Source organism: Halichoerus grypus, chromosome 12, assembly GCF_964656455.1.
Source record: "Halichoerus grypus chromosome 12, mHalGry1.hap1.1, whole genome shotgun sequence".
Lineage (NCBI taxonomy): Eukaryota > Metazoa > Chordata > Mammalia > Carnivora > Phocidae > Halichoerus > Halichoerus grypus.
Genome location: NC_135723.1, coordinates 84,557,506 through 84,584,670, shown reverse-complemented (window position 1 = coordinate 84,584,670; position 27,165 = coordinate 84,557,506). Strand labels below are relative to the sequence as shown.

Here is a 27,165-nt window from a genome sequence, read left to right as displayed (position 1 = left end):
AGCACTTCTATGTATATCATCTTTATTCATGGAAAGATTAACCTACCATAGTATTTTGAAACATTAAGTCATGAAATCAGTTCAATGGGACATGACCAGTATTTCCTGGAAGAAGAATAAAAGTATAAGAGTGCAAGGGAAAAAGGGGTGGGGGGACAAAGGGATCCAGGAAGGTCTTGAAACACCTTGTCTCTAGGTATTCAAGTTGGAAGGGCCTGCTCTGAAGGGTTATACAAACCTTAAGTCCCTCTCTCACAGTGTTTACGCAGGCATTCGATCCACATAAGGGTAGGTGACCAAAGTGTTTACCAAAGTTTTAGGTTCTCAGAAGCCCAGTAACTTCAGCCTTGTCTAAGAAATTGATATGGAAATTCTGAAGGCAACTCTTTGCCCTACCCCACCCCCATTTAAACACACACACACACCCCACTAATTTCAAAGCTTCCATGTTTCTTTGTGTAGCTCTAAATATAAAAGGCTGAATTTGCCTTTGATATTTGGAAAAAAGACCTTGGGCTTTACAAATGTAAAACCAAGATTTCATTCTGGAATAGGGAAGGAGTGAAACAATTCTGCTTGAGATGACACTGGAAAGGCAAACCTCATTAAGGAGCTTAGACTGAATCCTAATGGAGTGAGGAGCCATTGAAGTCTTTAAGAGGTGACATGATCAGATTAATGTTTTCAAAGATCACTCCAGTGAACTGAGTTGAGGATTTCTTTTTTTTAAGATTTATTTATTTGAGAGAGAGAGAGCGCGTGCACACACACACACACACACACACACACACACACAAGCAGTAGGGAGGAGCAGAGGGAGAACCAGACTCCCCAATGAGCAGGAAGCCTGATCCCAAGACCCTGGGATCATGACCTGAGCCAAAGGCAGATGCTTAACTGACTGAGCCACCCAGGCACCCCAGGTTGAGGATTTCTATGGGAGGCTATCCATTGCCATGGGTGAACGTGCCTATAGGCAGCAGCCTCAGGAAAAAGACCTCTGCTCCCAGGTATCTTCTACCTGCCACACTAAAGAGCTATCATGTCACATTATGCATATTTGAGAGCAGTATCACAAAAGATTGGAATTCTCATTTAGGCTATGATTTAATAATAATTGTTTAGTAATATTGTTCTAGCACTAAACCATGTAGTCTTAGAATCATCAATTATAGGGGCATCTGGGTGGCTCAGTTGTTGAGCATCTGCCTTCAGCTCGGGTCGTGATCCCGGGGTCCTGGGATTGAGCCCCGCGTTGGGCTCCCTGCTCGGCGGGCTCCCTGCTCGGCGGGAAGCCTGCTTCTCCCTCTCCCGCTCCCCCTGCTTGTGTTCCCTCTCTCGCCGTGTCTCTCTCTGTCAAATAAATAAAATCTTTAAAAAAAAAAAAAAATCATCAATTATAAAGACAATGCTCGGGGCGCCTGGGTGGCTCAGTTGGTTAAGCGACTGCCTTCGGCTCAGGTCATGATTCTGGAGTCCCGGGATCGAGTCCCACATCGGGCTCCCTGCTCAGCGGGGAGTCTGCTTCTCCCTCTGACCCTCCCCCTCTCATGCTCTCTGTCTCCCATTCTCTCTCTCAGATAAATAAATAAAACCTTTAAAAAATAAATAAATAAATAAATAAATAAAAATAAAGACAATGCTCTTGGGGCACCTGGCTAGCTCAGTCAACTCTTGATCTTGGGGTCGTGAGTTCAAGCCCCACGTTGGGTATAGCACTTATGTTAAAAAGTACAAATAAATAAATAAATAAACCTTAAAAAAAAAAAAGACAATGCTCTTGTAGCAGTGTTTTATAACTGAAAGACTGAAACAGAATTAAAATTTATTGTTATTGGGCGCCTGGGTGGCTCAGTTGGTTAAGCGACTGCCTTCGGCTCAGGTCATGATCCTGGAGTCCCTGGATCGAGTCCCGCATCGGGCTCCCTGCTCGGCAGGGAGCCTGCTTCTCCCTCTGACCCTCCCCCATCTCATGTGCTCTCTCTCTCTCTCTCATTCTCTCTGTCTCAAATAAATAAATAAAATCTTTAAAAAAAAAAAAAATAAAATAAAATAAAATAAAATTTATTGTTATTTAATAAGTTTAATTTTACACTTGACATCAGGAAAATGCCATAATGAGATGCAGTGATATATTACGTAGTTTCTGCAGGCTAATGAGAACAGGACAAGGGCTGACATGTGAATATGGATTTGTGTCAAATGAAGACTGCGTGACGTCACAGCAGACAATGCAAAAGCAAGTTTCACAGTGGTCCACATGTTCCAAGTCCAATAAAAAATGGAAGTTTCTAAAGAAAATTGAATAATGGTCAATCATTTTTTTTATTTTGGCAGGGGAAGGGGCAGAGGGAGAGGGAGAGAGAGAAAATCTTTTTTTTTTTTTTTTTTTGGAGAGAGAGAATCTTAAGCAGGCTCCAAAGGGGCTCAATCTCAGGACCCTGAGATCATGACCTGAACTGAAATCAAGAGTCGGATGCCTAACCAACTGAGCCACCCAGACATTGCCCCCCACCTTTTTTATGGTCATTCATTTTTAAAGTTATGTGAATGAGTCATTTGAATGTTTACTTATTTCCTTTAATAATCTAATAGAAAGTTCTGGGCTAAAATTAGACATTTTTCCCCAACATCCGCGATATTGAACTTGAAGTCCAGATATGATTTCCTGTTACCAATTCTAGCAATAATTGTCATATATTTACATTTGATTCAGATTAAAGTGACACTAAGTTAACTATAAGGGAACAAGACAGTTTTATGAAAATATTAAGTGACATCTCATTAAATTGACTTTAGGAGAACACTCTCTGGCAAAGATTTGTAAAGTATTAAGTCTGATTATCCCAAACAAGTAAACAAACATTGAAACTATTAATATCATTTTGTATTTTTGGTGTGGTAAGCTTATATGAATGGCACTGTCTGCATGTGTTAACACTATTGAAAATAAATTACACTAGGAGATTAATTAAAGAACCTAAACTGGGCCATATTTTTCTACTTTTCTCCAACATTGGTGATTGTAGCTCAGCAAACATCATTCATTAATGTGAACTGTTTTGAGTTTATAGTTATTTAATTTATAAGTTTATTCTGATTTTGTCTTATAAGCACTATAAGCATAAGAAGGTTATAAATAATTTATGCATTGAAGTAACTTTTGATAAAAATAACATGTCAACATTGAGGAGGAGGCTCTTTTTTGTGTAAAACAGAATGAACAAAATCAAAAGGTGGAACGAACATTAATCATTTTAAGAAATACTGTTCTACTAAATGCTCCTTCTTGCTTAAAATAGATTAAATTGGAGCTTTGCGCAGTGGCAGTATCGTAGCCAATAAGGTTTATCCGAGGCACGATTATTGCTAATTGAAAATAGATTAAATTGGGTTTGTCACCCAAATCCAGGAAAATCCTAATCAATATACTACCTCTAGAGTTGTAAGAAACAGATGCAAACCATACAGTTATGGTCTCAATACAAATGTGAGATATTGCCTACACAAAATAGATGCTTAAGAGCTTTCTAAATAGCTAGGAGACACGAAATAAGATAATAATACATAACATTGTAATAGTCCCAAGATTGGCCCAATAGCCATATAAGTAATGATTTTGAGTCTTTAAATCAAATTCTAATTTTTAAAATGATGAATACATCCTTATTGTATAATCTTCTGTAAATAGAAGAATATATAGAAAAAGCGAAACTCTCCCCTTCACTCGCCTCCCAATCCTACTCCCCAACCCAAAAGACTGTTAATGGTTTGATGTCTATTCTTCCAGATCTTTTTTTATGTATTTAGATGCAGGGCTCTATCCCAGGGCCCTGGGATCATGACCTGAGCCGATGGCAGATGACCTGAGCCGATGGCAGATGCTTAACCAACTGAGCCACCCAGGCACCCCACTGTTACTATTTTTTTAACAGGATTTTGTTATTTTTTTTTTAACCTGCAGCCATGCCTCTGTCCTTTGGTGGCAACAGTAAGAGTGAAGATCTCTTAGTCCCAAAGCAGTACCTTATCTTTTAGGATGTAAGTTTATAAATAGCCAAAAAACAAACAAAAATATTGATGGAAATGCTAAATTTCAGTTAGGGGATTGTGAAAATAATGGTATTTTTTCCCTATCTATATTAGTTTCCTTGGTGTATTAGTTTTCTAGGGTTGCCAAAATACCACATACTGGGTAGCTTAAACGATAGAAATTTATTTTCTGGGGCGCCTGGGTGGCTCAGTCGGTGAAGCGTCTATCTTCAGCTCGGGTCATGATCCCAGGGTCCTGGGATCAAGTCCTGCGTTGGGCTCCATGCTGAGCGGGAAGCCTGTTTCTCCCTCTCCCTCTGTTGCTCCCTCTGCTTGTGCTCTCTCTCTGTCAAATAAATAAAATCTTTAAAAAAAAAGAAAAGAAATTTATTTTCTTACAGTTCTGGAGGCTAGAAGTCAGAGATCAAGATGTCAGCAGGACTGGTTCCTTCTGGAGATTCTGGGTGAGAATCTGTTCCATGTCCCTTTCCTAGTTTCTGGTGGTTGCTCCCAATCCTTGGCTTCCAGCTGCATCAGCCCAATCTTATCACATGATGCTTTCCCTGTGCATCTCTGTGCCCAAATTTCCCTCTATATATAAGGACACCAGTCATATTGGATTTAGGGCGCACTCAAATCCAGTATGACCTCAACTGAATAACATCTGCAAAGACCTCATTTCCAAATTCATAGGTTCTAGGTAGACATGAATTTTGGTGGGGGGAGACAGTATTCAACCCAATATACTATCTAAGTTCACAGACTCCTGGTTTAATGGAATCTGTACTAAAAGAGAGAAATGATGAAAAATGCTATTGTTTTTGTGTGAAATTACGGATTTTTTCTTCTCTGTATTTTCAGAATGTTCTAGAATATGATTTTATTACTTTTAGAATAAAAAATAAAGAAATCAGCATGTCCTTCATTTTTCTTTAACCATCTTCAGCTGACTGGGTGCAGGAGCAGAGTGGTGGAGAGTTGAACTCAACTGGGATTGAAGTTTTGCCAGATGAGTACTATAAGGCAAGAGAGGTTCAAGGAAATTGAGAGAATATTCATGAAAATGTATTATTTTTAGCTTATTTACTTTGCTGTCAACTATATTCAATAGTAGAAAGAATAATATAATGAACCCCCATGAGTCCATCACCCAAATCCAACAATAAAAAACATTTTACAATCTTCTTTCATCTATTCCTCCACACACTTTCTCTTCAAGAATTTTTTTTAAAGATTTTATTTTTAAGTAATTTCTACACCCAACATGGGGCTCAAACTCACAACCTTGAGATCCAGAGTCATATGCTCCACGGACTGAGCCAGCCAGGCACCCTTCTCTTTAAGAATTTTAAAGCAAATCCCAGACATCATACCAGTTCACCCATAAATACTTTGCGATGTATCTCTAAGTCCTTTTTTTTAAAGGACTTTTAAAAACCATAATCACAATGCCTTTCTCACATATGACTAACAATAATGCTTCAATCTTAACTAATTCTCAGTCTATATTCAAATTTTGCAAAGAAATGATGATAATGATTGCCAATGAACTTAAGCTGGCTAGGGAGAGAAAGAATAAGAGAGGCTCTGGAGTTAGGGACCATGAAAATGTGGCTAGATCAATAGATTGAAGGTCCTGGCGGGTGGGCACATTATTGGAGTTAGAAGCCCACAGGGAGTGAACTGGAGGAATTGGGGGTAGTCCCACTTTCATTTGGGTCTATGGCTCAATCACAACAGTCTTCTTTTCCAGTTGATTAGATGAGACAAACTCCTTCCAATCTGATCTCTTTCCCACAATCTCATCTATTTTATCGCCAGCACCTGATAATCTCGGGAGACTCTGCAGACTAAATTAGGTCCTCCTTGTATACACTTGGTACTTCTTCGGAGCACTTCTAATCATAATCTCAAAACTATAGGAACACGTATTTGTTTGAGGTCTAACTCCATTAAGACCTGTCTCCTTTGTTCACTGCGGTCACTGCCAACGCCTAGCACAGCGTCAGTAGGGCACATTCCATAAATTCTTGTTGGGACAAAGGAGGGAGGGTGTTCAATAATGCCAAATGCCAGACTTCTAAACCCACCTGTAACACGGTCTCTAAGAAAGCTTCTAAATTATTTATTCTTAAGTGACGGTCGCCATTTCTTCACTTGTAAAAGGATATAACTTAGGAGGGCCAGATCAGTTAATTAAGACTAAATTTGGCCCCTCATCCCTGTCGAATTTGGAGAAACTGCGCTCTAAAAATCCCTTATCAGCCCAAATACGATAGTACATAAAGAAAACGATTAACCTAGGTTTAAACACCAGGGCCTCCCGTGGTGGTTCGCCTCGTTCTAAAATGAGGTTTTACCTCGTTCTAAGATGGCCACGAAGGGTGGGCCCCGCGGTCAGCTTCTCTGAGTCGCGTGGGCAAACGCGCGGGACCGCGACTCAGAGGAGGATCTTAACCGCGCAGAACGGAAGTTCCGGAGCCTTCAAACCCGCGGGGAAGCAACTCGGCAATGGACCAAGATGGCGGCGCCCAGTGAGGGGCAAGCGTTTGCCGCGGGCGTTGAAAAGAATTGGGGTGCGGTTGTTCGCTCCCCAGAGGGGACTCCCCAAAAAGTCCGGCAGCTGATAGATGAGGGGATTGCCCCGGAGGAGGGAGGCGCGGAAGCGTGAGTTCGCGAGTCCACCCTGGGTCCGGCGCCGGCGGATTGGAGAGGATTTGGGGAACGCAGGCCTGGGGGGGGAGGGGGATCCCCTGGGTTGGCAACTCGGTTGGTGGGGTTGGCTACGTCAGGGGTTGTGAAAGAGAATGGGTTTACTACGTTTACTCGGCTTTAATCTTATCGGGATGTACTGCATTCCGTACCACGGGCGGATTTTTGCCACGAGACAGGTTTTAGAGGGAAGGAAAAAAAAAAGGACCGCTAACTGAATATGCACCTGACATCTTAGTTGGGTTTCTTAACCTTTTTTTGAGCCTTAGACACCTTTGGCAGCCGGGTAAAGCTTATGAACCCCTTCTCAGAATATTTTTAAGTGCATGAAGTAAATTACATAGGATTATAAAAAAAAAAATTACGTTGGAATGCAGTTATCAAGAGAGTAAAATTTAAAAAGTGATGCAGTGGGGTGCCTGGGTGGCTTAGTCGGTTAAGCGTCTGCCTTCCGCTGGGGTGGTGGTCCCAGGGTCTTGGGATCAAGCCCCGTATGGGGCTCCTTGTTCGGAGGGGAGCCTGCTTCTCCCTCTTCCTCTGCCCCTCCCCCTGGTTGTGCGCTCTCTCCCTCTCTCTCAAATAAAATCTTTTTTAAAAAAAGTGATGCAGTAACATGGTTCATTATTAAAGAGTTAATTAACATCTGGTAATGTCTGCTATCTACCATAATTCTGAAGTAATCATAAACATAAGTGATATTTCAAAACGTGTCAAAATAATGTGGTGACAAAATAGCTGATTTCCATTGGTGACAAATTCACAGGTACTGCTGATGCTACTATATTTTGTGGGGTTTTTTTTTTTTATTACCTTCATTCATAATTGAAGGAAATGCTAAATTTCAGTTAGAGGTTAGTAAAATGTTACTTTTTTCTCATCCAAGTTTATGGATCCTCAATTTCTTTCAAGAACCACACTTCCCCTGAGGCTCTCTGATTCTCTGAGAAAGAGTCTTTGAGTTTATTTCTTTCGAGTTATAATAGTTGGTGTGACCCTATTTTTATTAAAATGACTTTTTTCCTCAGCAGTTCCTCCCTCTACCCCTCCCACACGCTGCTGAAATGCCTTTTGCTGAAAATAAGATAATTGTTTTGTTGGGTTTTTTCTCCCTGAATTTTTTTCATGAAATTGCCTGAAGATCTTTAATTTTTTTTTTTTTTTAAGATTTTATTTAGTTATGTGACAGAGAGAGCACAAGCAGGGGGCGTGGCAGGGAGAGGGAGAAGCAGGCTCCCCTCAGAGCAGAGAGCCCAATCCGGGGGGATCCCATGACTCTTAACCAACTGAGCCACCCAGGCACCCCTGGAGATCTTTACTTTGATTTGAATTTTCAAATTAGTTCTTTTTTGGGAGAGTGGATATCAAGAGTCGACCCAGGTAGAAATATCAAAATTATTTTCCCTGTGTTAAAAAGAGTTAAATTTCTAAGGTGGTTCAAATTGTCTAGTGCATAGAAGCCTTGAGTCTAATTTTGTGTTTACTTAAGTTGTGTGGAATACTATTGGAGAACAGTGCGTGAGCTAGAACAGTGTGCCAGTATAGGATTAGTAGGTATGGCCAAACTGTAAAGAGATTTGAATGCCAGACTGAAGAATTTGGATTCTATTTAGTAAGTATTGTGAAACCATTGATAATTTTAAGCAGAGGAATGACATAACAAATTATTTTTAGAAAGGTTAAAATCCAGCGTGGCGTGATTGATGCTATGATGTGCTGAGAAGTGAGATGCAAAATGTTTGGGCAAAGTGATGCTGTGGAAGGATTATCAAGAGTTCTGCCACTTTCTTTTAGGAAGGACACATCTGCCACATTCCAGTCAGTTAATGGGTCGCCCCAAGCAGAACAGCCGCCATTGGAATCTACAAGCAAAGAAGCCTTCTTTAGCAGAGTGGAAACATTTTCTATATCCTTTTTTATTAGGTCATGTGAGCTGCACTTTCTCCCTGCTTCTGCAACTGTTACTCCTCCACTTACTCTGATGTTTTAAATTTAAGAATTAAACTTGGTAAGGGGCGACTGGCTGGCCCAGTTGGTAGAGCACGTGACTCTTAATCTTAGGGTCGTGAGTTCAAGTCCCATGTTGGGCATGGAGCCTAGTTAAAATTTTTTTAATAAGTAGATTTGGTAAGAAATTTTATAGGAAAATTAGCATCAAAGAATGTTGTTCCTCAGGGGCGCCTGGGTGGCTCAGTCGTTAAGCGTCTGCCTTCGGCTCAGGTCATGGTCCCAGGGTCCTGGGATCGAGCCCCGCATCGGGCTCCCTGCTCTGCGGGAAGCCTGCTTCTCCCTCTCCCACTCCCCCTGCTTGTGTTCCCTCTCTGGCTGTCTTTCTCTCTGTCAAATAAATAAAATCTTTAAAAAAAAAAAAAAAAGAATGTTGTTCCTCAAAGGGATGTTTGAGATGACCTGACATCACTTCTTGACCTTTTGGCTAAGATCAAGTGGTGAGATGACCTGACCTTTTTTTTTTTTCCTGACCTTTCCTTTTCACAGAAGAAAACACTAAGAGCTTGAGAGGAGAAGAAATAATAACTAACACTTGTATGTAGCGTATTTTCACATATATTATCACATTTGATCTTCACCTTAAACCTATGAAAATAGGTATTATTATTATACTCATTTACAGAAGAGGAAACAGTTTCAGGTAGGTTATGTGACTTGCCTCTGGTCAACCTGCTAGCAAATGGCAGAGTCAGGATTACAGCGTAAGGCTATTGGTACCCAAACCTAATGTTTTTTGAGACTGCCTACTACCCTTCCTGTCTCTTTCTAGACTTTCCTCTGTATATTACCTATTATTACATAACGAACTACACTACGACTTAGTGGATTAAAACAACCAACCACTTAGGTCACAATTTCTGTGGGTCAGGAATGTGGGCCCAGCTTGGTTGGGTCCTCTAGCTTAGGGTCTCTCATAGGCTACAGTCAAGGTGGCAGCTGACCTCCAAGTCATCTCCAGGCTCCCCTAGGAAAAGATGCACTTCCAAGCTCACTCACATGGCTATTGGATTGAGGGCTTCAAGTCTGTACTGGCTATTGGCTTGAGCCCTCCCTACGTTCCTTGCAACATGGGCCTCTCCACACGGACAGTTCACAGCATGGCAGCTGGCTTCCGTCAGAGTGAGCAAGTGAAAGAGAGCAAGAAAGAAGCTAGACTCTTTTTGTGACCTAATCTCAGAGGTGACATCCTATCACTTTTGCCCTTTTCTATTCACTAGAGTGATTTTTTTAAAAATATAAAACAGGGGCGCCTGGGTGGCTCAGTCGTTAAGCGTCTGCCTTCAGCTCAGGTCATGATCCCAGGGCCCTGGGATCGAGCCCCACTTCGGGCTCCCTGCTCCGTGGGAAGCCTGCCTCTCCCTCTCCCACTCCCCCTGCTTGTGTTCCCTCGCTCGCTGTGTCTCTGTCAAATAAATAAATAAAATCTTTAAAAAAAATACATATATATATATATATAAAACAATTATAGACTTGCAGACTTTGTTACACAGGTTATAAAGAACTTCCTTTCTGAGCTACTTATAAGTTGCCAAAGTGATGATACTCACTACCCCCAAATATTTCCTACAAACAAAGATTTTTTCCTGCATAACTGCAATGTGGCCATCAAAATCAGGAAATTTCACCTAATAAATTACTACCATCTAACGCTCAGACCCTAATCATTTCAACAGTTGTCCTAATAATATTCTTTATAACAAAAGGAGCCAGTTGAGATTCGTGTTTTTCCTTGAATTTCATGATCGTGATACTTTCGAAGATGACAGGCCAGTTGTTTTTCAGAGTGTACCTCAATTCACATCTGTCTGATGTTTCCTTATAGTTAGATTCAGGTAGTGTAGGAGCCTCCCAGAATGGTGCTGTGTCCTCACTGCATCTTGTCAGGTGGCACAATGATTTTGATTTATCCCTTTCCTGGCGATTCCTTTGATCACTTGATTCAGGGAGTGTCTGTCCATCTCTTCCATTGTAAAGTAACTCTCTTCTTTCTTTGTAATTGAAGTGTTTTGTGCAGAGGTGCTTTGAAACTATGCAAATATCCCATTCCTCATCAAACTTTATTAAGTAGTAATTTATTCATAGCAGCCTGGGCTGCTTTTTTTATTCAGTGGGTTATAATCCATTACTATCATGATATATTTTGATACTCCGGTTATCCCTGATTTGGTGAGTGGGGACCCCATGGAGATTTCTTTACACCCTACTTGGCTTCAACACCTCAAGGTGAGCAGCCCCTTTTTACCCACTTTGGGTTCTGACACCTGGCACTGAGCTGGCTCCCCTCACCCTCCTGGCTGTCCTCCTTGCTCACCATCTGATAGCTTTAGGAATAAATTGCTCAGGAAGAGGAAGGTATTTTAATCCTTCTGCTGCTCCTTGGACTAATTCCTGATTTTGCTGCAGTATTTAGAACCGTTTTCTTTGGGTCTTTTTGTTTTCATGGATATGAACTGATCACCACTTTGGATATGACAATCGTTTATTTAACACAGCTAGTTAAGTAATTCTATTACTTTTATTTTTATTTTATTTACTTATTTACTTACTATTTTTTTAAGTAGACTCCATGCCCACCTTGGAGCCCTTTAACATTTATATCTAAATTCTGTTTTCTGGGGCGCCTGGGTGGCTCAGTTGGTTAAGCGACTGCCTTCGGCTCAGGTCATGATCCCGGAGTTCCGGGATCGAGTCCCGCATTGGGCTCCCTGCTTGGCGGAGAGTCTGCTTCTCCCTCTGACCCTACCCCCTCTTGTGCTCTCTCTCTCTCAAATAAATAAAAAAAGAACGGCTTTTAAAAAAATAAATAAATTCTGTTTTCTAGCCTTTAGGCCCTCTTTTGCTGATTTGGAATATTTTCAAATTCCCATATTTTAAACATAAAATACACAGGGCTTTGTAGAGAAAAAGTTAATAATTTTTGCCCCTCTGGTTATTATTCAAATGACTTTCATTATTCTGTGAAGTATGTGTGCTTTAAAAATAGTTTTTTCAAACTTTTCTTATTTCTTTTCCTCTTAATCTGTTTATTCCTGTATATATAAAAGAATGAGTTAAAGTTTTAATTTCGGACTTACTCATTTTAATATAATTGCAGCATTGTTTTTCTTAATGTGAATACTCTCTGAAATGGGCAGGTAAGCCCTCCGAGCTGTCTCCACTTGTCTGTGCAAAATACGGCTGGGTCACAGTTGAATGTGATATGCTCAAGTGCTCCAGCTGCCAGGCTTTTCTCTGTGCCAGTTTACAACCAGCTTTTGATTTTGACCGATGTAAGTATAAAGTACAAATTACATTTTCCTCCACGTTCACAGATATATTAGACCAGTTTTTCTAAAAAGACCAGTCACCTGTGTTTGATCAAAGAATGTGTACTGTTACATGGAGCAAGGTGAATTTGTGATCGTCTTCATCTTAATTATTAGCTTCAGTTACTACTTTTTTAAAAAACTAAGCTATTTTAGAGTGAACCTGACTTTATGCATTCTGGGAAACTAACAGCAGGGTATGTTTACTTTATGGTTCCAAAATGTATACTTAGACAAAGAGACAAGGCACTTTGATGAAGCCTGGTGCTTCGGAATGCCCTGCCTTGTAAGACATATTATCTCCTTTGTTATTGATCTTAGGATCTTGATTTAGAACTTGTTTTCTGAAAAATATTAAGATGATATAGTTGCTAATATTTTTATGGCCTTTAAAATTATCTTAGTCATTTTTATTTTTAATTCTGTCTATACTCTTAAAGGTTCTTGGCCATTCCATTTTAATCTATCTAGTGTTCTCTAAGGCATTACTCCCTATGTGGGTTTCAGATAAGGACCGATGTGCTGAGCTGAAGAAAGCCTTGTGCACCGCCCACGAGAAGTTCTGTTTCTGGCCAGACAGCCCCTCCCCAGGTACTCATTTCCAAGATATCCCATTTACCATCTCTTCTTTTAGTATTGTCTATTTCTTTGTGAAAATCTAGCCTTGGAGGTTTCTTTTTTTTTTTTTTTTATTTTTTATTTTTTTAAAGATTTTATTTATTTATTTGAGAGAAAGAATGAGAGAAAGCACATGAGAGGGGGGGAGGGTCAGAGGGAGAAGCAGACTCCCTGCCGAGCAGGGAGCCCGATGCGGGACTCGATCCAGGGACTCCAGGATCATGACCTGAGCCGAAGGCAGTCGCTTAACCAACTGAGCCACCCAGGCGCCCATAGCCTTGGAGGTTTCTTTTCTTCCTTTCTATTTGTGCTTTTCAAGAAGAACTTACATTCATCCACTTGTTAGGTTATTACTTAACTTTATTACAGGCATTCAACATGCCAACAGCTTAGCCATGTATACATTATCCCACTTAATTCTCACAGGGGCCCTGGGAGCTAGATTCTCAACCCATTTTTGGGGGTGAGGAAACAGAGTCAGAGATCTTAAAACCAACTGGTGAGGAGGCAAAACTATGGTTTTATCTGATTTCAAACTCTCTGCTTTTCCCACCATAGCAAACAGTCCCATGTTCTCCCCAGGTTTCCTTTGGTGCACTAATGGTGGCAGTTAAATGGGGTTCGGTTGCTAAAGCAGACTCACAGGAAGCCAGATGAGAGTGATTACAAACATATAGTTTATCACAGTGAAATGACACAATATAATAGAGCCCTGAAGCTAAAGACTGCCTGTATAACGGCCTTGGCAGGGCGCCCTCTCTTGCATCAGGTGACTTTGTGATTGTCTTCACTCTAATTATTAACTTCAGTCGTTACTTTTTTTTTTTAGAACTAAGCTACTTTACAGTGAACCTGACTGTGTATTCTAGGAAACTAACATCAGGGTATGTTTTCTTTATGGTTCCAAAATAGATACTTAGGCTAAGAGACACAGGAGTTTTATGAAGCCTCACACTGTAGAATGCACTGCCTTATAAGATACATGATAGTGCCTTTGTTATTGATCTTAGGATCTTGATTTAGAGCTTGTTCTGTGAAAAATATTAAGATGATGCAGTTGCTAATATTCTCCTATCTTTTAAAGTTATTTTAGTTATTTTTAATCGTATCTGTACCCTTAAAGGCTCTTGGCCTTTAAGTGTTTGTATGCACAAAAAGCCCAAAATGTAGGAACAAGTGGGATTTTTTTAAAAAAAGATTTATTTACCCATTTTAGAGAGAGAGAGAGAGAGCGCGTGTCCATGAGTGGGGAGGGGGACAGAGGGAGAGAATCTTCAAGCAGACTCCCGCTGAGTACAGAGCGTGATACAGGGCTCGATCCCATGACCCTAAGATCATGACCTGAGCTGAAATCAAGAGTCAGACACTTAACTGACTGAGTCACCCAGCACCCCAGCAAGTGGGATTTTTAAATATTTTACTGGTTGGGGCACCTGGGTGGCATAGTCAGTTGGGCGTTGGACTCTTGGTTTTGGCTCAGGTTGTGATCTCAGGGTTGTGAGATTGAGCCCTGCATCAGGCTTAGCGCTCAGCACAGAGTATGCTTGAGATTCTCTCTCCCTCTGCCCATCCCCACCCCGCTCTCTCTCTCCCTCTCTCTAAATAAATAAATCTTTTTATAAATAAATAAAGAGATATTTTACTGGTCACATAGGCATATTCTTGCTGGGTAACCAGCCTCCACAGCAGAGCCTTCCAGAAGGCTCACCAAGACCAGGTGCAAAACTTCATGCCTGACCAGACATTCATGCCACGTAGGTCTAACTTTTATTTCAGTAGGACAGCTCAGGCCAACTCCAGGGTCACGGATGCCTGGAAATATTCCATGAATGACCACTAAGAGGAAAAAAGAGATTGAAAGTGGGGGCGCCTGGGTGGCTCAGTCAGTTGGGCATCTGCCTTTGGCTCAGGTCATGATCTCAGGGTCCTGGGATCGAACACCACCTGAGCAGGGAGTCTGCTTCTCCCTCTCCCTCTGCCCCTGCTCATGGTCTCTCTCTTGCTCACTCTCAAATAAATAAATAAAATCTTTAAAAAAGAGAGAGAGAGACTGAAAATGTCCATAGAGTGGCATTTACTGATAAGGGGAGATAGAAAGGGACTATTGAGGAATAACATTTTTAAAGTGAAGATGATGTGTAACAAGGAGTTGCTGCTCTTGGCCTGGCTATTTCACTGTGTAGTACAACTGAACTCAGTCCCACGAGGATGTGAATCCTTCTCCCAGTGTACCCAGTCCAGGTTTTTAGGATCTGCCCAGGACCCTGTTGGTGGTTCCCAACTCTTATTATACACTCCGCTTTCTTGATCCACCTACTTGCAGACCTCTTAACTCCTATCCCGACTTTTCTTTTGAGCTTGACTTATTTTCAACTACCTTCTAAACATTTTCATGTAATGTCTTATTGTAGGTATCTGGAATTCAATATGTGCAAAACTGAAGTCTTCATTTTGTACCTAAACTTTACTTCTCTTATATTTTCTCCATCTTAAATGGTACTGACCTCCCCCCTAGTTGTCCTAGCCAGAAACCTGGATGTCACTTTAGATGCCCTTCCCTATCTATCATCACCACCTGGTCCTGTCCATTCTACTTCCTAAATAGATCTCAAATGTGACCTTTCAATTATACCACCCTTGGTTTGGTTTTTTCACATTCCAGAGACTTTAGTGTGAAGAGAGGAAGACCTACAACTATTTATGCTTTAATGCTTACATTTATTAAGCATATCTAATAAATACAATTTTGAAGGTAATTTTTTTCTAACATTTACCAACTAAATTAAATCCCCTTAAACATTTTAATTTATAATTATAATTTATAATTACTAATTTACTAGACTGATTATTTTGAACATATCAAACACTGAAGTAGACAAAATACATATGTTAATTATAAAACAAATTTTAACTTATGTTAAAACATTTTCATGGTGGGTTTAATTTCTTCTGTTTGCTCTTTTGCCTTCATCAATTTTTACTAGTATTTTCTTAGGATTGTAGGAATCAGACCAAACCCGAAATTGGAAAGTGACCAGAAAGGTGTTGGGACCTGGTTTTTTCTCCTAAGTTTTGTCAAACCTGAGCCACTGGTCATCAGAACATGTTTCCTTCTTATTGTTAAACCTCACTTGATTTTTTGTTTTATTTTTAATTTTTTATTTCTTAAAGGATTTTATTTATTTATTTATTTTTAGAGAGAGGGCAGAGAGCAGGGGGAGGAGCAGAGGGAGAGGGAGAAGAAGGGGGAAAGAATCTCAAGCGGACTCCCCGCTGAGCCCAACTGGGGCTTGATCTCACGACCCTGAGATCATGACCTGAGCCGAAACCAAGATTTGGACACTCAACCCACTAAGCCACCCTGGCGCCCCTTCACTTGATTTTTTAAAATCCATGCCTTTTTTGTTGATTGTAGTTTTTTTATAATTGGACTTTTCTAGTAAAATGATACATCTTTTTAAATTGATGGCATATGTCTTGACATATTTGGTTACTTGCAACAACTTTTAATAGTTTGAGAATATTGAATAATATTAGAGACCAAAATCTGGTTGCTGATGATACAATAAATGGTGAACAAAGTGCTGTTTTTACTTTTGTACCTCTTAATAACAAAACTAGAAAAGAGATTTTTTCTTTTCTTTTTTTTTTTTTAAGCATCCTTATGATTGAGGGATAATTGACATAAAATAAACCGCACGTATTTAGGTGTACAGTTTGGTAGGCAGACACTTAACAACTGAGCCACCCAGGCGCCCCCAAAAGCACATTTAAAAAAAGATTTTATTTAGGGGCGCCTGGGTAGCTCAGTCAGTTAAGCGTCTACCTTCAGCTCAGGTCATGATCCTGGAGTCCCAGGATCAAGCCCCACCTCGGGCTGCCTAGATATGCTAAGTAAACCCTTGCTCCTCCGCTCTCCAAGACTACCATTAAGAAAAGTGTGCCCAGGGGCGCCTGGGTGGCTCAGTCATTAAGCGTCTGCCTTCGACTCAGGTCACGATCCCAGGGTCCTGGGATCCAGCCCCACATCGGGCACCCTGCTCCGCGGGAAGCCTGCTTCTCCCTCTCCCACTCCCCCTGCTTGTGTTCCCTCTCTCGCTGTGTCTCTCTCTGTTAAATAAATAAATAAATAAATAACTTAAAAAAAAAAAAAACAACGTCTTTATTAACTAAAGTCCATAGTATACATTAGGGTTTACTCTGTGTTGTACATTCTGTGGATTTTGACAAATATATAATGACCCGTATCCACCATGACATTATCATATAGAAGTGCCTCACTGCCCTGAAAATCCCCTGTGCTCTCCCTATTCATCACTCACTCCTTCCCTCCCCCAGAATCCCTGGCAACCACTGATCATTTTACTGTCTCCATAGTTTTACTGTTTCCGGAATGTCATATAGTTAGAATCCCACAGCATGCAGCTTTTCAGACTGGCTTCTCTCACATAGCACTCTACATTTAAGGTTCCTCAGTGTCTTCTAGAGTTCATTTTTTTCATTGCCACAGTTTGATATTATTGCATTCTATTTCATTAAAATAACTGGGTTGTAAATTAGGTAAATGATAAACTGATTTCAGAACCTAAGAAGGGGTCATAGCTGTAGTTTTAAAACTATTGCCTAAAATACGATGTTAGGTTTTTGCTGGACACAAAGGGCCAGACAGCTTGATCCCTGTCTTAGGAGCTTAGGTATTGTCGGGAAAGAAAAGTCTACATACATGAGGTATTTAGTAACAAAAGGGTAACAACAAAACAAAAGTAAAGGATCTATAAGAAACTAGGAATTGAAGAATAGGAAGAACTTCCGAGTGCTGTAATAGAAACTCTGTAAAAGCAGGAGCTTTTGTCACTCACTGATCATGAGACCTGGGTATGTTACTTTTATATTCCTCAGATTCCTCATCTGTAAAATTTATATGATAATAATGTCTATCGTAAATTCAGTTAACGTATAGCGTATTACTAGTTTCAGAGGTAGAGTTCAGTGATCATCAGTTGCATGTAACACCCAGTGCTCATGACATCATGTGCCCTCCTTACTGCCCGTCACTCATTACCCCATCCCCCCACCCCCAGTCATTAAGAGTTTTATAACATTGATGTTCCTTCTCTCCATTCTTCTGTCACTGGTATCTTACAGGGATTATTACCTTAAATCACTTTAATGTCTGCTAAGCTTATTTTTTTGCATCCCAACTGACCCCTTACAATCTCTACTCTAAACTATGCATGTTATCTATAATATCACTCTTTCAGTGGTCATGATCCCAGCATCCTGGGATCAAGTCCCGCATCGGTCTCCTTGCTCAGTGGGGAGCCTACTTCTCCCTCAGCCTGCCACTCCCCCCTGCTTGTGCGTGCTCTCTGTCTGACAAATAAATAAAATCTTAAAAAAAAAAAAATTATATGAAATTAAAAAAAAATCTTTAAGTAATTTCTCATCACATACATTAGTAAAGTCGTGGTCTAGTTACTCTCTACACTTTAACCCCACCTCCTACTCCTTTCCCCATAGGTAAACTTTGTTCCAGTCCTGTGAAGCTATTTAGAATTCCCCATCTGTGCCATTCCTTTGGGCCTTTGCTTTTACACACTGTTGTTGGTCTTCTAATTCAGCTTAGACTGACTGCTTCTGAGAAACCCTTCTTGAGAATCTTCTTTTTTTGAATATTATCACAAAAATATCATTACAGCCCCATCAAAAAAAGTCAGTAATTCTTAATACCTTCAAATATTTTATCAATTTTATCAGTACCTATCCCCCATTGTTTTACACACATCTTTTATTTTTTACAATTTGCACCACATGATCTTCCAGTGTACTTTGTCCACAGATCGATTTGGAATGTTGCCATTGGATGAACCTGCTGTTCTTGTTAGTGAATTCCTAGATCGTTTTCAAAGCCTTTGTCACTTGGACCTCCAGCTTCCTTCCCTGAGGCCAGAGGACTTGAAAACTATGGTGAGTTTTTCTTGGCTAGCCTACAGTGGCCTTCAGTTGTCACTACCATTTGTACGTGAAGCATCTCTTTAAGTGACAGAGGATTCAGATTGCTATGAAGAGAACTAGTTGTTTGTCCCTCAACTGACCTTTTCTAATCTCCACCAGAAGGGCAGCTATTGAGAGTTTAAGTAAATGGGTTCCATTGAAACTTCTAGATAGGATTCTTTAAATGGCACACATTCAGGGTGCCTGGGTGGCTCAGTTGGCTGAGCGACTGCCTTCGGCTCAGGTCATGATCCTGGAGTCCTGGGATCGAGTCCCGCATCGGGCTCCCTGCTCAGCAGGGAGTCTGCTTCTCCCTCTGACCTTCCCCCCTCTCATGTGCTCTCTCTCTCTCATTCTCTCAAATAAATAAATCTTTAAATGGCACACATTCAATTTTATCTTGATTTGTTACTTAAACTATTTAACAGAAGATACTGAAATGTGCCTTTATATGGTTTATTGCATATCATTTCCCAAAGAAAATACTACAGGAGAAGTTAGAAACTCCCTTCTCCCCTGTGAATAGATATTAGAAATGCTCTGAAACTGAATATCTAGTACTTTGTACTTTGAAACTGAATATCTGTACTTGGAAACTGAATATCTAGTGTCCCATTTCATCACCCTGTAGACACTCCAAAGACAAGCTTTACTGTAGGAAATAGGAGCTATTATTTTGTTTCTTCAAGTTGAGAGGCTGTTTGGATTTTAACCAAAGTTTAACTTCTGTGCCTATATTATTTTTTATTTATTTATTTAAGATTATTTATTTATTTTAGAAAGAGAGCATGAGGGGAGGGGCAGAGGGAGAAGGAGAGAGAGATTCCCAAGCAGACTCCATGCTAAGCACAGAGTCCAACATAGGGCTTGATTTCACGACCCCAAGATCATGCCCCAAGCCAAAACCAAGAGTCAGACACTCAACCAACTGTGCTACCCAGGCACCCCAACTCTGTGCCTATTTTAAATGTCCCTTGTCCCTAGCCAAGGCAGCTTTTTTGTTCACCTTGTCAGCTCTTTATTATTCTTAGAACAAAAATAAAGACCTTGGCAAGCTCTCTTGTTCTGTCAAGAAGTAAATTCAGTGTCAGGTTAAGATATAAATAGTAATCTGTTTTCATCACTTGGGTTTTGAAGTTTGCAGGTTTCAGAGAAAATCTGCATTGGTAAATTGAAAACAAAGTAGAACTAAGAAAAGATTTGGTAGTTCTAGGGAAACTGCTACCTTTCTCAATCAGCAGATGCAGGGCATTTCAGAAAGCTTCTGTCTAAAACCTTAGCCCTGTCCTAGAAGTGAACCTTCCATAATGAAGAGAATTGTCTTCATGTTTGGGATTTTCTTTCATGATTTTGCCTTGTACCCTCTAGATACATCCTCATATGTGATTTTTGTGGTTGGAAATTTCAGTCTGTGACCTTGGTTCCTTTGTAGTGCTTGACAGAAGACAAGATCAGTCTTCTTCTGCACCTACTTGAAGATGAACTTGATCACCGAACTGATGAGAGAAAAACTGCAAGCAAATTAGGCTCAGACATCCAAGTCCACGTCACTGCCTGTGTTCTCTCTCTGTGCGGCTGGGCGTGCAGGTTAGTCAGTGAATTTGCAGGGGGACGTGAACTCTGACAACATCATACACTGGTATACATCAGTCACTAATAGGATTGGAGATCCCATGGTGTTTCCTGTCAGAAAAACAGACAAAACCTGAGGGAGTGGCAAGCGGATGGTAAGAATCACTAACAAAACCAGAATTCGAACTCAGGAATTCTTGGACACACCTGAACTTTGTTTTTTGTTTTTTGTTTTTTTACTATCACTTCCCAGCTGAGAATCTGTGCTCTTGGAAACAGTGAAGCTCCTTTCTGTTTATAGAAAGGAAGAAAAATCAGTTGAATTCATAAAAACTACCAAAGGAAACGCCAGCTGGAGTCCTCAGGCCCCCATGTTGGTGTTTCCATTCTAGCTGCTCAATTTGGCATAGACTCCCTCTGAGATAAAAAACTGTTGGAACGGGGGCATCTGGCTGGTTCAGTCGGTGGAGCACTGACTCTTATCTCAGGGTTGTGAGTTCAAGCCCCCCGCTGGATATAGAGATACTTAAAAATAAAATCTTTTTTTTTTTTTTTTTTAGAGTTTATTTATTTATTTGACAGAGACAGACACAGCAAGAGAGGGAACACAAGCACGGGGAGTGGAAGAGGGAGAAGCAGGCCTCCCACCAAGCAGGGAGCCCGATGCGGGGCTCGATCCTAGGACCCTGGGACCATGACCCGAGCCGAAGGCAGACGCCCAACGACTGAGCCACCCAGGCACCCCTAAAAATAAAATCTTAAAAAAAAAGAAAGAAAACTGTTGGAACCAATTTAGATTTACTTTAAATATACTTTCTTTGATAGATTAAGGAATATTTTTCATTGAAAAGGAAAAAGTTTCAAAAGGAATAGGAGAAATTTATAAAACATAACCCTTAAGATAGTCTTGCCTTAGAGGTTACACCAAGACCCTTAGATCTTTCTATAGGAACTTTGTGAGAGATGATGGAGTTGGGGGCCTGAGATGACATTCCCAGTCCACTGGACTGTTCCAAAGATTTGTTTGATGAGATAAAGCGTTCTCATGAATGATTACACTTAGTCCCTTGGAAATGTTACCCTTTGAGGAAACTTTCTTTTCTGTTCCTGCCTAGTTCTTCTTTGGAACCCATGCAGCTCTCCCTGATAACCTGTTCACAGTGTATGAGGAAAGTGGGGCTCTGGGGCTTCCAGCAGATTGAGTCATCCCTGACGGACCTGGATGCATCCTTTGGCCTGACCAGCTCCCCCATCCCAGGCGCTGAGGGGAAGCCAGAGCGCTTCCCTCTTGTGCCTGAGTCTCCTCGGAGGATGATGACCCGGAGCCAGGATGCTACATGTTCCCCTGGCTCAGAGCAGGTATGGACTTAATTGGCTTGCTTGGGGTGGCCTTTTTAAAAAGCAGCATTCTTGCCAAAAGTGTTGTGGTGGAAAGTTGGAGATGACCTTAGGTGGGTAAGCTTCACTTCTGACCACATTGACCAGAATACCGCCTTGTTTTTATTCGCCAGTTGCAATGCAGAAGCTATATTCGTGATTTTGTATAAAAATCTATTATTTTTTTCGAGAGTTTAGTTTTGTCGATGGTTCAGAAAGTAAATTCTTCGAGTTTAAACTGTAAAGCATTAGCTTTCACCTGCTTCTAGAAAACTTTCTTCTGACCATTGTCCTTTATGTCATTGGTGTACTTCTGTTACCTCTTCTTTCCTTCAGGCTGAAAGGAGCCCAGGTCCCATTGTCTCCCGAACTCGGAGCTGGGACTCTTCCAGTCCCATTGACCGTTCTGAGCCAGAGGCTGCTAGCCCCACGACCAGAACTCGGCCCGTGACCCGCAGTATGGGGACAGGAGACGGCACTGGCCTGGAGGTGCCGTCTAGCCCTCTCCGGAGAGCCAAACGAGCTCGCCTCTGCTCTTCCAGCAGCTCGGTGAGTCCACCTATGTGTAGAAGCCCCTGAGCGCCACGGGCAGCACAGCATGCCAGGCCCTCACCGTGTAGCCCGGGGAAGCAGGCATGAGCCCTTCCCGGGTCCTGTGACTCTAAGTAGGTAATGTCAGTAAGTTTCAGGATGGGACACTTGGGTGCCATATCTTTGCAATGGATTCTGGAGAGCTAGTAAGTATTTCAGGCCCATGGGGATGGCAGTGAGATCAGGGGGACCGACCTGATCAGGTACTGTTGGTTTAACACGAAGGGAATGAAAGTATTTATAAAGAGAGTGGGCATGACGTAGACAGTGTTTAAAGGAGAACGTCAGACTGGAAATGTGGGCACTTGTGAGATTCTGGTTGGGACAGCTCCTAGCGGTGCCTCCCTGAATTGACGTGGCACCCGCCCTTCATCAGCACTATTTCTCTTCCCCCTCTCAGGACACATCTTCCCGAAGCTTCTTTGACCCTGCCTCTCAGCATAGAGACTGGTGCCCTTGGGTCAATGTCCCACTTGGCAAGGAAACCGGGGAGCATGGTGGAACGGAGGTAGACACCAGGGGCCCCGCAGAGCCAGGCTGGAAGGCCGTGCTGAACATCCTCTTGGCCCACAAGCAGTCCAGCCAGCCGGCCGAAACAGACCACACGGTGAGATAAGCTGCTGCCTGCGGGGTGCAGCCCTTGCTGTTCATGGGATGAGGAGCAGGGGCGGGTCCTATAATTAGCACCCAGCCTGCCCTCAGCGCTCGGAAGTCAAGTTAGACAGAGTCAGGTTTCGTCCCAGAGAATCGGCATGGAACTAATTCAGTCTTCCTGCAGTTGCTTAGCATTTGGCCTTCCCTCAAATTCTGGTAAATTCTTTGTCATCTTAACTAAAATGACTCAAAGTAGAGAAGGAGTACCAAAACAGAAATAGAGGGGAGGCAGCTGCTCCGGCCCCATGTTGCAGAACGGCTGCTTTTTCTGTCAGTTGCTGTCACTTGCATTTGGAGCCTGGCCAGTTAACTTAGCTGTCTGGAGCCCTGTACTCTGACCCCCGGATGACAGTTTCATTCCGCACGGTGGGCACGTTACTTTGCTCTGTTCTACAGCCCCAGGCTTGGGCACTGAGCCTCGGCTAGCCGTTGCAGTCATGATCTCCGCTGCTTGCAAAGTGTGGGTAAATGCAAATCCACCGTGACAGCTGAGAAAACAAGTGTTTACTCTGTGTAAAGGGGGGAAGTGATAGGAGGGTGGGCAATAAGGAATCATGGAAACTGGGTTCTCTTTCCTTTGCTGGGTTCTTCCCAAATCTGCCTTACAGCATTTCATGAATAGAGTAATGTCTGACCCCCGTGCCCTCCAAGGACAAAGTAAAATAATACTCTCCAGTTGATGTTTACAAGAAGCGCTCCCAGGTTTGTGGGATTCTGCTGGAGAGAACCGTAGCGTTGCTAAAAGCCCAGGAATGTACATTTGTACCCTTAGTAAGCAATGCAAATGAAGGAAGGCTTCTCAAGTTTTTCCACAGGAAAAAAAAAATCCTCATTTTTCCAATTTAAAAACTTTTGAAAATATGTAAAGCTATCTGAGGACAAATGTCTCCACCTATATTCTCTGCCCAGATCTTCCTGAAATAGAGTCTTACTGACTGCCCTCTGTCACTGTCTTACTAACAAGAAATCCCACCAGGGTTCTTGTGGGGTTTTTTGTTTTGGTGGTTTTTTTGTTTTGTTTTGTTTTGTTTTGTTTTTGTTTTTGTAGTGGGAGAAGTTGGCCTCCTAATTGGCCCTGGGTTCCAGGACTTTTGAGGTCCTTTTTGGTGGTTTGTCTTAACCTTCCCACAGCTGCTATGACTGGGAAGTTCAGAGCTTAATGAGGCTGGATAAAGGATCTTGATGTTAGAAAAAAGTTTATGTTATTTTTTTCAACCAGAGTTTCTTTTAACTTTGTCACTCTATTCACTGAATTCCCCTCCATCATTAGTAAGAGCTCAGAGTCTCCCCACCCCCGCCCCCAGACTTTTATTTTATTGAGACACTCATCCACAAAGAGGGTAAGAAGACAGTGAAAATGTCTTCTGATGTCTGAAAGTGGAGGTAACTTTATGGATTATCTTGCTCGGTGATTATTTATATTCTCACTGAGACCCTGTGCTCTTCACTGTGACTCTCACAGAGAGAACTAAGTGTTCTGATTCCCTGAGAACTTTTATCTTTTAGTGAATTGCTTTGTCTCCCTGTCACACCATTTCTCAGAATCTCAGATCACTTCATAGGCACGACCAAGTGGCAGTGAGAGTCTTCCTATTATTAGCTCTGCAGGCTATAAATGAAGCTGAGAAGGCCAGGGTCATCATTTAACTTTGTTTCACCCCTTGGTCGTGGGTTATACTGTTAACCCCGGCGAGGCATCACGTGAATGTGAATCCTTGTTCACAAGAAATAATGCACTGGGGCCAATTCAGCATCACCAGTGGAAACCAGTGCAACACGTGTGCTGCACTAATGGTGGGGCCCAAGTGTCCACCTCACACACAAAGATTAGGACAGACGCAGATACTTGGGGGAGGACACGAGCCACGGGTAACAGGCTCAGAGTGCGTTAGCGGGCGTGTAACTGTAGAACGCGGGCGTCTTGATTTTTAGTCCGGTTTTAGGTGTATATGATGTATACAATAGAAAGTAATAATATAAAGTTAGCTTGTTTTTCTCAGTCCTAGACCTATCTAGATCACTGTGGGAGAAATCCACAGACCAAGCCTTAAAGCTGTTACCCCACCCTTCGTCTTTATAAAAGAATTGAATCTCTAATAATGAGCTTTTCTACCTATAGAGTCTGTCTGAGAAATCAAGGAAGGTATTCCGAATATTCCGGCAGTGGGAATCTTTATGCTCCTCCTGAAGATTTTCCAGCCCTTCCTGGAGAGAAGCGGAATGAAGGACTTTGAGAAATAAAGTCTGAATTCCTTTTTGGTCAGCGGATGCTAAGTTTTTCTCCGTTCTGGTTTAATCACAGGGAGCCCCTGTCCTTCCAAAAGGCAATGAATGTCACTGTCTGCGTCGGACTGAGGGGGAGCCTGTCTCCAGGCGGGGTGTGGGCAGGTGAAGTACAGCAAGCCTGCTTCTGTTAAAGGAGTGTGGCGTTACTCAAACAGATGGAAGACCGAGGACTTGAGCACTTTTACTCTCTTTCAGTATGGGGCAGTGTTTTGAGGACTCTTACATCCCGGGAGTATGATAGCGTGTATTAATAAAATACTTGTTAAATTTCTTACTGCTGGAGAACTGTGTTCCTTCTTGCCTCCTGGGCTGATACAAACAAGGCAGACACTGAGAAAACTTGAGCAGAGCACTAAACAAAATCTAAATTTCAGTTTGCAGATTGGCTGCAAAGCCTGACATTTTTTACTTGTGATTCTAGTCGAAGCGGTATTTCTTTTTTTTCTTTTTTTGGAGGTGGGGGAAGGGGAGAGAGAATCTCAAGCAGACAACACGCTGACCACGGAGTCCTACGCGGGGCTCGATCTCACGACCCTAAGATCGTGACCTGAGCCGAAATCAAGAGTCAGATGCTTAACTGACTGAGCCACCCAGGCGTCCCCCAAAGAGGTATTTGTGAACGAGAGGGTGTTCGTTATGTCACCAGGAGATCTCCCAGTGTGTTGTAATGAATGGCAGGCTGATAATGTTCACTTCGGCAGTAACAGAATGAGAGGCTCTAATAAGGGAGGAAGGTCCTTGAGGAGAGACCCCTCTCCATGTGCCTTCTGTACACGGCTCCCCTGAGTGGGGCTCCCCAAGGCCCCTTGACTGCTGGTGGGGAGCATCAGTGTCTGTGGTAGAGAAGATGGACCCTGACCCGTCCCATCTAAATAAGACTGCCCACAGATAATAGAGCCAGAAAGGCTAGAAAGTACTGTCTGAAATGTCATTTTCTTTTAGTAACTGTGTTTGGTTGGGTTTCTGATTCACTTCTTTTATACTGAAATATTTTATAATTTTTTTTTTTTTAAGATTTATTTATTTATTTGAGAGAGCGAGAATGAGAGAGAGAGAGAGAGTACATGAGAGGGGGGAGGGTTAGAGGGAGAAGCAGGCTCCCCGCCGAGCAGGGAGCCCGATGCGGGACTCGATCCCGGGACTCCAGGATCATGACCTGAGCCGAAGGCAGTCGCTTAACCAACTGAGCCACCCAGGCGCCCCCTATACTGAAATATTTTAAAGAAAATAATAGACATCATAATATTCTACCCATGCCAAACTTCAGTTTCCATCTCTTAACAAAATACATTTTTTCTGTATTCTTCACCCAACAAAAATGAATGATCCCTTAACATCATCTAGTACCCGGTCCACAGACAAAATTCCTAAGTATTCCAAGATGTTCTCTACATTTGATTTATCCAAACCAGGTCCAATTCAAGATCATATGTTGCATAAATCCCTTTAGTCTGAAGGACAGTCCCTTTTTTTTTAATGCATGTCAGATTTTTAAATTTGTCATTTTTCAGTCCTTATTTTTAAAAGGGTAAATCATGTTGATATCACTCCTAAATCAATCCTCTATCGGATGAGGCCAGTAGAGCTGTTCCCAGGTTATTTTTGTAGGGGTGCTCTTTTCCCTTTGGCATGAGTGTTCATTGTCAGTCTCCATGGTCCCCTTAGAGGTTGACTGGTGGGCAGCTCTCTGACATTCACAGAAATGAGACTTTGGGCCCAGGGTGGAAGCTTTTTGCTCACTGGTGACTAAGTGAGTTTGGAGTCCGCCGTCTAGAAGCTCATATCCTCTAGGTCACCACTTTAGGAATGGTGTAGAACCATTAACACAAGGTGCTCAAAAGGACTACAACCTAATTCCAGGTTATAATAATGTGGGTAAGTTTTTTAAAGTCTACTGCAATTTTTAATGTATACTTCCCTCCAAGGAAAGTATTCACATTTCTTTTAAAATAGGCAAAGCTCCACAAGCTTGTTTTGTGTGCGTGTGTTTGTGTGTTTGTGTTTAAAGTATAAATGG

General features: G+C 41.8%; 1 protein-coding gene, 1 long non-coding RNA gene and 1 pseudogene across 2 annotated transcripts; 2 read left to right on the top strand and 1 right to left on the bottom strand.

The window, feature by feature from the left end:
- Positions 1-1,845: 1,845 nt before the first annotated feature.
- On the bottom strand, positions 1,846-6,532 carry LOC144379597 (uncharacterized). The gene is made up of 3 exons (XR_013442873.1): positions 6,393-6,532; positions 4,432-5,048; positions 1,846-2,291 (listed from the first exon to the last, which is right to left on the bottom strand). It is a non-coding gene; the product is annotated as an uncharacterized LOC144379597 (long non-coding RNA).
- On the top strand, positions 3,313-3,445 carry LOC118541588 (U4 spliceosomal RNA; annotated as a pseudogene).
- Positions 6,533-6,553: 21 nt separating the features above from the next.
- On the top strand, positions 6,554-25,419 carry ZC3HC1 (zinc finger C3HC-type containing 1). Its single transcript, XM_036101273.2, has 10 exons — positions 6,554-6,699; positions 8,536-8,647; positions 11,870-12,020; positions 12,564-12,647; positions 18,514-18,641; positions 20,101-20,255; positions 21,356-21,599; positions 21,954-22,166; positions 22,609-22,815; positions 24,982-25,419. Exons 1-10 carry the CDS (start codon positions 6,554-6,556, stop codon positions 25,048-25,050), a joined length of 1,509 nt encoding a protein of 502 aa, XP_035957166.1. The 3' UTR covers positions 25,051-25,419.
- Positions 25,420-27,165: the final 1,746 nt, after the last annotated feature.

Excerpts from the sequence above, each read along its gene's own strand:
- ZC3HC1 (XM_036101273.2), top strand. The coding sequence starts at position 6,554 with ATGGCGGCGCCCAGTGAGGGGCAAGCGTTTGCCGCGGGCGTTGAAAAG. Across the intron at positions 6,700-8,535 it reads GAGGAGGGAGGCGCGGAAGC|GAAGGACACATCTGCCACAT; the intron begins GTGAGTTCGCGA and ends ACTTTCTTTTAG. Across the intron at positions 8,648-11,869 it reads GCAGAGTGGAAACATTTTCT|TCTCTGAAATGGGCAGGTAA; the intron begins ATATCCTTTTTT and ends TAATGTGAATAC.